This window comes from Oncorhynchus tshawytscha, linkage group LG30, assembly GCF_018296145.1.
Source record: "Oncorhynchus tshawytscha isolate Ot180627B linkage group LG30, Otsh_v2.0, whole genome shotgun sequence".
Classification (NCBI taxonomy): Eukaryota; Metazoa; Chordata; class Actinopteri; order Salmoniformes; family Salmonidae; genus Oncorhynchus; species Oncorhynchus tshawytscha.
Genome location: NC_056458.1, coordinates 52,247,026 through 52,260,081, shown reverse-complemented (window position 1 = coordinate 52,260,081; position 13,056 = coordinate 52,247,026). Strand labels below are relative to the sequence as shown.

Here is a 13,056-nt window from a genome sequence, read left to right as displayed (position 1 = left end):
TTGAAGGCACGTATAAATAACAACTGACAGACTGACACACAGGTCACAGTTACAAAAAGTAGCTCGCTAGAAATTGCGCAAAAATGCATTTTTCAAAGAAAAGGAAAGTAGACAATGAATGTAGGGTGTTCCAGCAAGTGTGGACATAGAAATAGTTCTTTATTGAGGGAAAGCTGTGTGCTTAGTGTGCTCAGCTTCGCTGTCTTGAAAGACTACAACATGTCCTGACACTTCCAGATGAAGAATGCAGAGAAATACAGAAATGTGTCTTCTGTTTGTCTCACTGTTGGAAGAGACTGAGTTGGGTCATGCAGATCCATTATGAATAATATTCAGGGATAAAACAACAACATTATGAATCATATTCAGGGCTACAACAACATTATGAATCATATTCAGGGCTACAACAACATTATGAATCATATTCAGGGCTACAACAACAACATTATGAATCACATTCAGGGCTAAAACAATATTATGAATCATATTCAGGGCTAAAACAACATTATGAATCACATTCAGGGCTACAACAACAACATTATGAATCACATTCAGGGATAAAACAACATTATGAATCACATTCAGGGCTACAACAACATTATGAATCACATTCAGGGCTACAACAACAACATTATAAATCATATTCAGGGATAAAACAACAACATTATGAATCACATTCAGGGCTAAAACAATATTATGAATCATATTCAGGGCTAAAACAACATTATGAATCACATTCAGGGCTACAACAACAACATTTGAATCAAATCATATGAATCATATTCAGGGGAATCATATTCAAAACAACAACATTATGAATCACATTCAGGGATAAAACAACATTATGAATCATATTCAGGGCTAAAACAACATTATGAATCACATTCAGGGATAAAACAACATTATGAATCACATTCAGGGCTAAAACAACATTATGAATCACATTCAGGGCTACAACAACAACATTATAAATCATATTCAGGGATAAAACAACAACATTATGAATCACATTCAGGGCTAAAACAATATTATGAATCACATTCAGGGCTACAACAACAACATTATGAATCACATTCAGGGATAAAACAACATTATGAATCACATTCAGGGCTACAACAACATGTTTTAGGTCCCTTGCCCCAGGCCCTCCTGCAGAGCTGGTGACTGACAATTGTCATCTGATGTGTTCCTCCTCTCCTCAGATCCTGTCATTTGTCCTCCATACTGTTGTGAGAGGGTTCATCCACTCTGCAACCGGAGGTCTCTACGCTGCTGTGTGAGTACTGGCATCACCCTGGGAGGGTGTGTGAGTGAGTGAGTGAGTGAGTGAGTGAGTGAGTGAGTGAGTGAGTGAGTGAGTGAGTGAGTGAGTGAGTGAGTGAGTGAGTGAGTGAGTGAGTGAGTGAGTGAGTGAGTGAGTGAGTGAGTGAGTGAGTGAGTGAGTGAGTGAGGTGAGTGAGTGAGTGAGTGAGTGAGTGAGTGAGAGAGAGTACCTGGTATCAACATGAAGACTGTAAATGGATATTATTCCCTCTCTAGGTACCCGTCGTCTCAGTTTGGCAGTCTGACGGGGATGCAGTCTCTGGTGTCTGCTCTGTTTGCTCTGTTCCAGCAGCCGCTCTTCATGGCCATGATGGGCCCTCTGAAGGGAGACCCACTCTGGGTGAGGATACACACACACACAGCACACACACACAGCACACACACACACAGCGCACTCACACAGCACACACACACGCAGAACACACTCAATCAAATGTCTTTATAAAAACATTTTTACATCAGCAGTTGTCACAAAGCAGAAACTCAGCCTAAAACCCTGAACAGCAAGCAATTCAGATGTAGATGTAGGACTGGTGACCAGTCCTCTTCTGGCTGTGCTGGGGGAGAGGAACCAGGCTCTGAGGGGTGGCCAGTCCTCTTCTGGCTGTCCTGGGGGAGAGGAACCAGGCTCTGAGGGGTGGCTGGTGTCCTGGGGGAGAGGAACCAGGCTCTGAGGGGTGGCCAGTCCTCTTCTGGCTGTGCTGAGGGGAGAGGAACCAGGCTCTGAGGGGTGGCCAGTCCTCTTCTGGCTGTGCTGGGGGAGAGGAACCAGGCTCTGAGGGGTGGCCAGTCCTCTTCTGGCTGTGCTGGTGTCATTGGATTGCTCGCTCTGTAACTCAGCAACTCAATCCACTCAGGTCGGATAGATAAAAAGCCTGGGATGTCGTGAGAGAGAGCGAGTAATCCAGTGACTCAGCCCCTGTAATAGGGTTAGAGGCAGAGAATCCCAGTGGAAAGAGGGGAGCCGACCAGCCAGAGACCGAAAGTGTGGTTCATCACTCCAGAGCCTTTCTGTTCACCTTCACACTCCTGGGCCAGACTACACTCAATCATATGACCCACTGAAGAGATGAGTCTTCAGTAAAGACTTAAAGGTCGAGACCGAGTCTGCGTCTCTCACATGGATAGGTAGACCATTCCCTAAAAATGGAGCTCTATAGGAGAAAGCCCTGCCTCCAGCTGTTTGCTTAGAAATTCTAGGGACAGTAAGGAGGTCTGCGTCTTGTGACCGTAGCGTACGTGTAGGTATGTACGGCAGGACCAAATCGGAAATATAGGTATGAGCAAGCCCATGTAATGCTTTGTAGGTCAGCAATAAAACCTTGAAATCAGCCCTAGCCTTAACAGGAAGCCAGTGTAGGGAGGCTAGCACTGGAGTAATATGATCACATTTTTTGGTTCTAGTCAGGATTCTAGCAGCCGTGCTGAAGTTTATTTATTGCCTCATTCGGGTATCTGGAGAGTATAGCATTTTTTGTAGTCTAATCTTGAAGTGACCAAAGCATGAATTAGCTTGTCTACAATAATTTTTTGATGGAACATTTCCGATTTTTGAATGTTACAAAGATGGAAAAAGGCTGCTTTTGAAATATTTTTCATACAGTATGTTCTTCAAAAGAGAGATCAGTGTCCATAGTAAAGACATGGTCCTTCACAGTTTTATTTGAGACAACTGTACAACCATCAAGATGAATTTGCCATATCTGACAGCAGATCTCTTTGTTTCTTGGGACCTGGAACTTGCATCTCAGTTTTGTCCGAGTTTAAACATAAAACATTTCATTATGTCTGAAACACAGGTTTCCAGGAAAGGCAATTTTGGGGCTTCACCTTGTTTCATATAAATGTACAGCTGTGTGTTGTCTGCATAGCAATGAACGTTGACATGTTTCCGAATGACATCACCAAGAGGTAGAATATATAGTGGAAACAATAGTGGTCCTAGAATGGGGAACGTCAAAACGTACAATTGATTTGTAAGTAGACAAACCATCCACAGAGACGAACTGATATCTTTTCGACAGATAAAGCAGGAAAGAACTTGTCCGTGTAGACCAATTAGGGTTTCTAATCTCTCCAAAAGAACGTGGTGTCAAAAGTAGCACTAAGGTCTAGGAGCACGAGGACAGATGCAGAGCCGTGGTCTGATGCCATTAAAAGGTCATTTACCACCTTCACAAGTGCAGACTCAATACTATGATGGTGTCTAAAACCAGTCTTCAGGAAGTCAGAGAGTTGCTGAGCAACAGCTTTTTTTTTTTAATTGAGAAGAGATTTTTTAATTTATTTACCGGATCAAGAGGCTTTTTCAGGATAGGCTAGGATATTACTGCCACATCCTCTGGTTGTGAGTTTGGTAAACATCCAGAGGATGTGGTCAATATAGGAGGACCAAGCACAGGAAGTAGCTCTTTCAGTAGTTTAGTTGGAATACGGTACAGAAGACAGCTGGAAGGTTTATAGAGTCCATGACTATTTTTGTGAATGTGTCAAGAGATATAAAATATAAAAGGTTGAGTCTCTCAATTGAGAGCAGTCTGCATATTTAAAGAGAATCATTTGTTTTCTATTTTTGATATTGCATTGAACTCTCTTTCTAAGCAATTCGGATGACTTACAATTTGGTGGAGCGCCATTTCCGTGAAAAAGTTGTGTTCGTTTTCTTCAGGGCTCGGTTATTTTCTGTGTACTAGGGAGCAAGTTTCTGATGACAGTTTTTAGAGGTGCGACTGACCCTAGGGATTATGCAAGGTTAAGTTTAGATAATCGGTTAGGTGGAGAACTGATTTTCATCCGAAAGTCTTATTGTAACTAAAGTGAACTCTATTTCCCATGGTGCTCTAGGTGAATGTAGGCCTGTTGGGAGTCAGTATGCTGGGCTTCCTGCTGCCACTGTACCTGGTGTGTTTCAGACGCACACTGCACCGCCAGATACAGGACAGAGACCAGGACTCCAAGATATACCTCAAGATCAACGGGTCCAGCAAACCTGAAGCTTTCGTCTAGAAAAGGGAGAGAGGGAGGAAGGTGGGAGGAGATGGGAGGGAGAAGAGGGGAGAAGAGTGTTGCTCTACGTTGAATCTGCAGAGGACACACACATACACACAGATATCTACACATGCCCACACACACATACGTACACACAGATATCTACACACGCCCACACACACACACATACACACATATCTACACACGCCCACACACACATACGTACACACACATATCTACACACGCCCACACATACACACATACGTACACACACACTTTTGAAGAGACCCATGTAAGAACTTCTCCTCTTGTCATGAAAATATACTACCTTGGACAGACACTAAGGACTGAAGAAGAGCAAGAACAAGAGAGAGGGGAGAGACTGTGAAAGGAAAGGGTCATCAGCCCCCCCCACTTCTTCTTCTCCTCTCCTCTCATGTTCTCCTCTGTTCTCCTCTCATGTTCTCCTCTCAGTTCTCCTCTCTTCTCCCCTCCTCTCTCCTTTTCTCCCCTCTTCTCTTCACATACGGTGCTCACTACCCCCCCCTCCCCTATCTAGCTCTGAAATGACATCCTATGCCTGAATGTCCCACCTAGCTATCTTAAGATGGATGCACTACTGAGTTTGTAGATGATGCTCTGAGAGGAGTTCAGGGTTGGTAACCATGGTGACAGACAGGATGGGTGGTGTTCTACAGTTGGTAACCATGATGATAGACAGTGGATGGAGTTCTACAGTGGGTAACCATGGTGACAGACAGCTGGAAGTGTTTTAGGGTTGGTAACCATGGTGACAGACAGGGTGGGAGGTGTTCTAGGGTTGAGGACCATGGTGACAGACAGGGTGGGAGGTTTTCTACAGTTGGTAACCATGGTGACAGACAGGGTGGGAGGTGTTCTACAGTTGGTAACCATGGTGACAGATAATTGGGGTGTCTCTAGCGCCAGGCGACCCACCATTACGCACACCTGTCACCATCATTGCGTTCATTTGCGCAATATTGGACTCACCTGGACTCCATTACTTTGTTGATTTTCCCTCTATATCTGTCTGCTCCTCAGTTTGTTCCCCGTGTCAGCATTATTGTTACTATGTTTTCCCTGTCCAGACGCTGTCCTTGTTTGTTTCTTGTCTGTTATCCATTAAATGTTCACTCGCTGTACTTGCCTCTCGTCTCCCAGCGTCTGTCCTTACAGGGGAGGTGTTCTAGGTTTGTTAACCATGGTGACAGACATGGTGGGAAGTGTTCTAGGGCTGGTAACCATGGTGACAGACATGGTGGGAGATGTTCTAGAGTTGGTAACTACCTGACACAAACACACCTCATCCAACACCAGCCAACATGGAGACCAACTACCACCAAACATCTATTCATCCATCACTGCTATTTATTCTCTGGTTCTTCATTTTTTTTATTTCCACTTGATCAACCAGCTGAGCTTCATAAAGATATGGTTGAACCTTTCTAGCTCAGGCGTTCCGCTAGCGACCCACCTCGACAACATCCGGTGAAATTGCAGAGCGCCAAATTCAAACTACAGAAATATAAATATTTAACATTCATGAAAATACAAGTGTAATACATCAAAATAAAGCTTATTAACTTCTTGTTAATCCAGCCGCTGTGTCAGATTTCAAAAAGGCTTTACGACAAAAGCACACCATGCGATTATCTGAGGACAGCGCCCCTCATTCAAAACCATGAAAAACATTTTTCACCCAGGCAGGTGCGACACAAAAGTCAGAAATAGCGATATAATAAATGCCTTACCTTTGAAGATCTTCTTCTGTTGGCACTCCAAAAGGTCCCAGTTACATCACAAATGGTCCTTTTGTTCGATAAAGTCCTTCTTTATATCCATAAAAACATCAGTTTAGCTGGCGCGCTTCATTCAATAATCCACCGGTTTCCCTCCTTCAAAATGCATACAAGATGAATCCCAAACGTTACCAATAAACTTATCCAAACAAGTCAAACAACGTTTATAGTGATTAGAGAGTAGAGGCAGGTAACTCTAGAGGACATCTGCATGGAGGAATGGGCCAAAATACCAGCAACAGTGTGTGAAAACCTTGTGAAGACGTTTGACCGTTTGACCTCTGTCATTGCCAACAAAGGGTATATAACAAAGTACTGAGATAAACTTTTGTTATTGACCAAATACTTATTTTCCACCATCATTTGCAAATAAATTCATTAAAAATCCTACAATGTGATTTTCTGGATTTTTTTCTTCTCATTTTGTCTGTCATAGTTGAAGTGTACCTATGATGAACATTGCAGGCCTCTCTCATCTTTTTAAGTGGGAGAACTTGCACAATTGGTGGCTGACTAAATACTTTTTTGCCCCACTGTATGATGTGGTATAAGATATATTTGATGTGGTATAAGGTATATATTTAAGATGTGCTATATATTGTATAAGGTATATATGATGTGGGATAAGGTATATATTTAAGATGTGCTATATATTGTATAAGGTATATATGATGTGGTATAAGGTATATATTTAAGATGTGCTATATATTGTATAAGGTATATATGATGTGGGATAAGGTATATATTTAAGATGTGCTATATATTGTATAAGGTATATATGATGTGGGATAAGGTATATATTTAAGATGTGATATATATTGTATAAGGTATATATGATGTGGGATAAGGTATATATTTAAGATGTGATATATATTGTATAAGGTATATATGATGTGGGATAAGGTATATATTTAAGATGTGATATATATTGTATAAGGTATATATGATGTGGGATAAGGTATATATTTAAGATGTGGTATATATTGTATAAGGTGTATATGATGTGGGATAAGGTATACGTTCCCAGTGTTTTGAACGTGGTATTTGTCCTGGCCCCCAGCCTGAGGTGCTCCTCAGCAGAACGTTACACTGATCTCCCTTGACGTCATCTCATCTGTGTGACGACACGAACTCGGTTTGTTGTTACCGCGCCAGGCGCCACGCCCCCTTCGGCCCCGACCAGGAAGGGAATTTGGGAAAATAGACAAACTGGAGGTAGAGGATGAAAGAGGGGAGAGGTGGGTTAGAGAGAGAGTCTGACTGAGGGAAAGCTTTTGGGATCTTCACCAGAGCGCCAACCTTCCCTCGTGAGAAGAACACAGCACCGCCACAATGCTCATTAAGGAATTGTAAGTACCGACGCCGTGGGTCTGTTCTCCCTGCGAGGTTTAGCATCTTCCCGGCAGCGCTGCTGACATTGTTGCCAGCGGCTGGGGGGATGTAGAGAGTGGAATTCCAGGCGCATGGCCCGGGCTGCACATTTACGGTGTCAGTTTGCATAGGGTCAGGTTACATTTTTCACGTGTATTTTTAGGTCCATTCAGAAATGATGTTTGGTATACCGGTTAGTGTTATTATTTTCCAACATCCATCACCAGCTGGCTCGGCACCGCAGTGCCCTTCATACCGCTGATAGACTGCTGTAATGGCCTGCTAACATTACGGTTTATTATAGAAGTATATCAGAAAAATACTGTCATTTTAGGGACAGAGAATTCGGAAAACCTTAACGTTATTGGGACAGAGGAAAGATGCAGGCAGTGCGTGCCATCCTCTCCTTGCACCACCTTGGTCATGTTGATGCCCACGTTGAAGGTGAAAGGACATAAATATCATTCCGCTAGTGCAGGAACTGTATGGAGTCAGCGTATAGCTGGATGGATGTAGGGAGAAAATGAAACCGTTTGTATGTCTGTTCTAGCACGGCCGTTTTACCGGAGTGCCGGGTGCTAACATGGCTATATGTGAGTAGCCTATGAAGAGGACATATTTAAACCTGAACGCTTGTATTAGCCTCTATGACCCTATATTATAAAGGTAATTGACCTTTATTGCAAGGTTATTATGAGTCTCAATCAGACCAGAACACATGCACACTGTCTGTGATGCACGACTCCATCTTCCTGTCTGTCTGTCTGTGATGCATGACTCCATCTTCCTGTCTGTCTGTCTGTGATGCACGACTCCATCTTCCTGTCTGTCTGTCTCTGATGCATGACTCCATCTTCCTGTCTGTCTGTCTATGATGCATGACTCCATCTTCCTGTCTGTCTGTCTGTGATGCACGACTCCACTCCATCTTCCTGTCTGTCTGTCTCTGATGCACGACTCCATCTTCCTGTCTGTCTGTGATGCACGACTCCATCTTCCTGTCTGTCTGTCTCTGATGCACGACTCCATCTTCCTGTCTGTCTGTCTCTGATGCATGACTCCATCTTCCTGTCTGTCTCTCTATGATGCACGACTGTCTATGATGCACGACTCCATCAAAACGACCTGCTCTGCTCTGGTCAAAACGACCAGCTCTGGTCAAAACGACCTGCTCTGGTCAAAACTACCTGCTCTGCTCTGGTCAAAACTACCTGCTCTGCTCTGGTCAAAACTACCTGCTCTGCTCTGGTCAAAACGACCTGCTCTGCTCTGGTCAAAACGACCTGCTCTGGATGGTTTTAACATAACAGATTGTTTTAACAAGCACCGTTATGAACACTCAGCGCTGGTATAAAGGAGGCCTACAGTGCCTTCAGAAAGTAATCAGACCCCTTGATTTTTCCAAATGTTGTTAGGTTACAGCCTAAAATTGATTAAATACCCCCCCCAATCTACACACAATACCCCATAATGCCAAAGCTTAAGCATGTTTAGATTTTTTTGCATAAAAAACCCAGAAATATTACATTTACATAAGTATTTAGACCCTTTACTCAGTACTTTGTTGAAGCACCTTTGGCAGCGATTACAGCTTGGAGTCTTTTTAGGTATGATACAAGCGTGGCACACCTGTATTTGGGTTGTTTCTCCCATTCTCTCTGCAGATCCTATCTAGCTCTGTCAGGTTGGATGGGGAGCATCGCTGCACAGATATTTTCAGTTCTCTCCAAAGATGTTCGCTTGGGTTCAAGTCTGGACCCTGCTGGGCCGCTCAAGGACATTCGGGGACTTGTCCCGAAGCCACTCCTGTGTTGTCTTGGCTGTGTGCTTAGGGTCGTTGTCCTGTTGGAAGGTGAACCTTCACCCCAGTCTGAGGTCCTGAGTGCTCTGGAGCAGGTTTTCATCAAGGAGGTGCCAGGTTTCCTCCAGAAGTAATGCTTGGCATTCAATCCAAAGAGCTCCATCTTGGTTTCATCAGACCAGAGAATCTTGTTTCTCAAGGTCTGAAAGTCTTTAAGTGCCTTTTTGCAAACTTCAAGCAGGCTGTCATGTGCTTTTTACTGAGGAGTGGCTTCTGCCTGTCCTCTCTACCATAAAGGACTGATTGGTGGAGTGCTGCAGAGATGGTTGTCCTTCCGGAAGGTTCTCCCATCTCCAAAGAGGAACTCTGTAGCTCTGTCAGAGTGACTATCGGGTTCCTGACCAAGGCCCCCCCCCCCGTTGCTCAGTTTGGCCCGGCGGCCAGGTCTAGGAAGAGTCTTGGTGGTTCCAAACTTCTTCCTTTTAAGAATGATGGAGGCCACTGTGTTCTTGGGGACCGTCAATGCTGCAGAAATGTTTTGGTACCCTTCCCCAGATCTGTGCCTTGACACAATTCTGTCTCTGAGCTCTACGGACAATTCCTTCGACCTCATGTCTTTGTTTTTGCTCTGACATGCACTGTAAGACCTTATATAGACAGGTGTGTGCCTGGACATGATTTGAAAAATCAGTTGAATTTACCACAGGTGGACTCCAAACAAGTTGTAGAAAATTCTCAATGATGCTCAATGGAAACAGGATGCACCTGAGCTCAATTTTGAGTCTCATAGCAAAGGGTCTGAATACTTATGTAAAAAAGTATTTCTGTTTTTTTATTTTAATACATTTGAAAAAAAAATCTCAACCTGTTTTTGCTTTGAAATTATGGGGTATTGTGATGTCATTATGGGGTATTGTGATGTCATTATGGGGTATTGAGTGTAGATTGCTGAGTATTTTTTATTTATTTAATCCATTTTAGAATAAGGCTGTAACGTAACAAAATGTGAAAAAAGTAAAGGGGTCTGAATACTTTCCGAAGGCACTAAATATTCAGTCACTAGCATCGCTGTAGTCTAGTGAGGGAGAGGAGAGGATGACTGCAGTCTGACAGATCTGAACCGATTAGGGAGATACCGGAGCCCTGAGGAGACAGACTAATTAAATCAGTCACGATGGAATGCTGAACGGACACACAAGCACGCGTGCATCAGGGGAGAGCTTCATGTTGCTTCCTGTTTAGCTGATCTTCACCAGGACATCAGGGGAGAGCTTCATGTTGCTTCCTGTTTAGCTGATCTTCACCAGGACATCAGGGGAGAGCTTCATGTTGCTTCCTGTTTAGCTGATCTTCACCAGGACATCAGGGGAGAGCTTCATGTTGCTTCCTGTTTTCCTCCCTCTCTCCACAAGTGCGTTAGTGAGGTCGGCCACTGATGTTTGGCGATTAGGCCTGGCTCGCAGTCGGTCTTCAAATTCATTCCAAAGGTGTTTGATGGGGTTGAGTTCAGGGCTCTGTGCAGGCCAGTCAAGTTCTTCCACACCGATTTCAACAAACTTTTTCTGTTTGGACTTCTCTTGTGACAGGGGGATTTACAAGAAAAGGCCTTCACCAATCTGTTGCTTTAACGTTGGAAGAAGAATCCTTTAGAATGTCATTGACTCAGACTCATCTGCTGTAGCGTTAAGATTTCCCTTCACAGGAACTAAGGGGCCCGAACCATAAAAAACAGCCCCAGTCCATTATTCCTCCTCCACCAAACTTTACAGTTGGCACTGTGCATTCGGGCAGGTAGTGTTCTCCTGGCACACCCCAAACACAGATTCAGATTCACCAGTTGGTGAAGCGTTATTCATGACTCCAGAGAACACGTTTCCACTGCTCCAGAGGCCAATGGTGGTGAGCTTTACACCACTGCAGCTGACACTTGGTATTGCACATGGTGATCTAAGGCTTGTGTGCTGCTGCTCAGCCATGGAAACCCATTTCATGAAGCTCCCGACGAACAGTTATTGTGCTGAAGTTGCTTCCAGAGGCAGTTTGTAACTCCTTAGTGAGTGTTGTAACCGAGGACAGACCATTTTTAGCCGTTGTTGCTCCTAGACGTTTCCACTTCCCAATAACAGCACTTACAGTTGACCAAGGCTGCTCTAGTAGGGCAGATATTTGACGAACTGACTTGTTGGAAAGGTGGCATCTTATGACAGTGCCACGTTTGATGTTACTGAGCTCTTCAGTAAGGCCATTCTACTGCCAATGTTCGTCGTTGGAGTTTGCTGTGATTTTATACACTTGTCAGCAACGGGTTTGGTTGAAATAGTCGAATCCACTCATTTGAAGGCCTGAAGAGAGGTGACACCACAGTTATTCATTCATCATGTCAAGCAGCGTCTGGTCTCCCATCCAGGTACTGATCAGGTCTCCCATCCAGGTACTGATCAGGTCTCCCATCCAGGTACTGATCAGGTCTCCCATCCAGGTACTGATCAGGTCTCCCATCCAGGTACTGATCAGGTCTCCCATCCAGGTACTGATCAGGTCTCCCATCCAGGTACTGATCAGGTCTCCCATCCAGGTACTGATCAGGTCTCCCATCCAGGGACTGATCAGGTCTCCCATCCAGGTACTGATCAAATCAAGCTTTATTTATACGTGTCAGACTGCAATACAGGAAAAGACTCAAGAGTGACACAAACTGAACAACTAAGAAGCACCCCGAGGAAAAGCAAAGCTAAAATGTGTTTTAAGATCTCTTTTAAATATGTCCACAGTTTGTTTCCATCCTGCTTATCTTCAGAGGCAGCAGTGGGATGTTCTGTTGGAACTAACAGCTTTTTAGAATATCTCTCTCTCTCTCTACTTCTCTCTCTACCCCTCTCTCTCTACCCCCTCTCTCTCTCTCTCTCTCTCTCTCTCTACCCCCTCTCTACTTCTCTTTCTCTCTACCCCTCTACCCCCTCTCTCTCTCTCTCTACCTCCTCTCTCTCTCTACCCCTCCTCTCTCTCTCTACCCCCTCCTCTCTCTCTCTTCCTCCCTCTCTACCTGCTCTCTCTCTACCCTCTCTCTCTACCTCCTCTCTCTCTCTCCCCCTCTCTCTCTACCTCTCTCTCTCTACCTCTCTCTCTCTCTCTCTACCCCTCTCTCTCTACCCCCTCTCTCTCTCTCTCTCTCTACTCTCTCTCTCTCTCTACCCCCCTCTCTCTCTACCCTTCCTCTCTCTCTCTCTCTCTCTACCTCTCTCTCTCTCTCTACCTCCTCTCTCTCTCTACCTCCTCTCTCTACCCCCTCTCTCTCTCTCTCTCTCTCTCTCTCCCTCTCTCTCCTCTCTCTACCCCCTCTCTCTCTCTCTCTCTCTCTCTACCCCCTCTCTCTCTACCTCCTCTCTATCTACCCCCCTCTCTCTACCCCTCTCTCTTTCCCTCTCTCTCTCTACCCCCTCTCTCTACCCCTCTCTCTCTTTCTACCCCTCTCTCTACCCCTCTCTCTCTCTACCCCCCTCTCTCTCTCTCTCTACCCCCCCTCTCTACCTCTCTCTCGCTCTCTACCCCCTCTCTCTCTCTCTCTCTCTCTCTACCCCCCTCTCTCTCTCTCTACCTCCTCTGTCTCTCTCTCTCTACCCTCTCTCTCTACCTCCTCACTCTTTCTACCCTCTCTCTCTACCTCCTCACTCTCTCTACCCTCTCTCTCTACCTCTCTTTGTCTCTCTACCTCTCTCTGTCTCTCTACCTCCTCTCTCTCTCTACCTCCTCTCT

The 13,056-nt window shown here is 44.7% G+C and overlaps 2 protein-coding genes across 3 annotated transcripts in view; both read left to right on the top strand.

Annotated features, from left to right (window-relative positions):
• Window positions 1-5,868, top strand: part of LOC112235414 (large neutral amino acids transporter small subunit 4) — a 38,634-nt gene extending 32,766 nt beyond the window's left edge. Inside the window, exons 13-15 of one of the 2 annotated variants that reach the window (XM_042309165.1) lie at window positions 1,203-1,276; window positions 1,540-1,663; window positions 4,168-5,868. In XM_042309165.1, coding sequence (XP_042165099.1) covers window positions 1,203-1,276; window positions 1,540-1,663; window positions 4,168-4,329 — 360 coding nt within the window. In that variant the 3' untranslated portion in view covers window positions 4,330-5,868. The remainder of the gene's footprint in view (window positions 1-1,202; window positions 1,277-1,539; window positions 1,664-4,167) is intronic. The other variant, XM_042309166.1, reaches the window with a different exon arrangement.
• A 1,413-nt stretch (window positions 5,869-7,281) lies between these two features.
• LOC112240163 (phosphatidylinositol transfer protein alpha isoform-like) overlaps window positions 7,282-13,056 on the top strand; it is a 60,360-nt gene continuing 54,585 nt past the window's right edge. Inside the window, exon 1 of the mRNA XM_042309621.1 lies at window positions 7,282-7,480. Within this exon, the coding sequence (XP_042165555.1) occupies window positions 7,464-7,480 (17 nt within the window). The 5' untranslated portion in view covers window positions 7,282-7,463. The remainder of the gene's footprint in view (window positions 7,481-13,056) is intronic.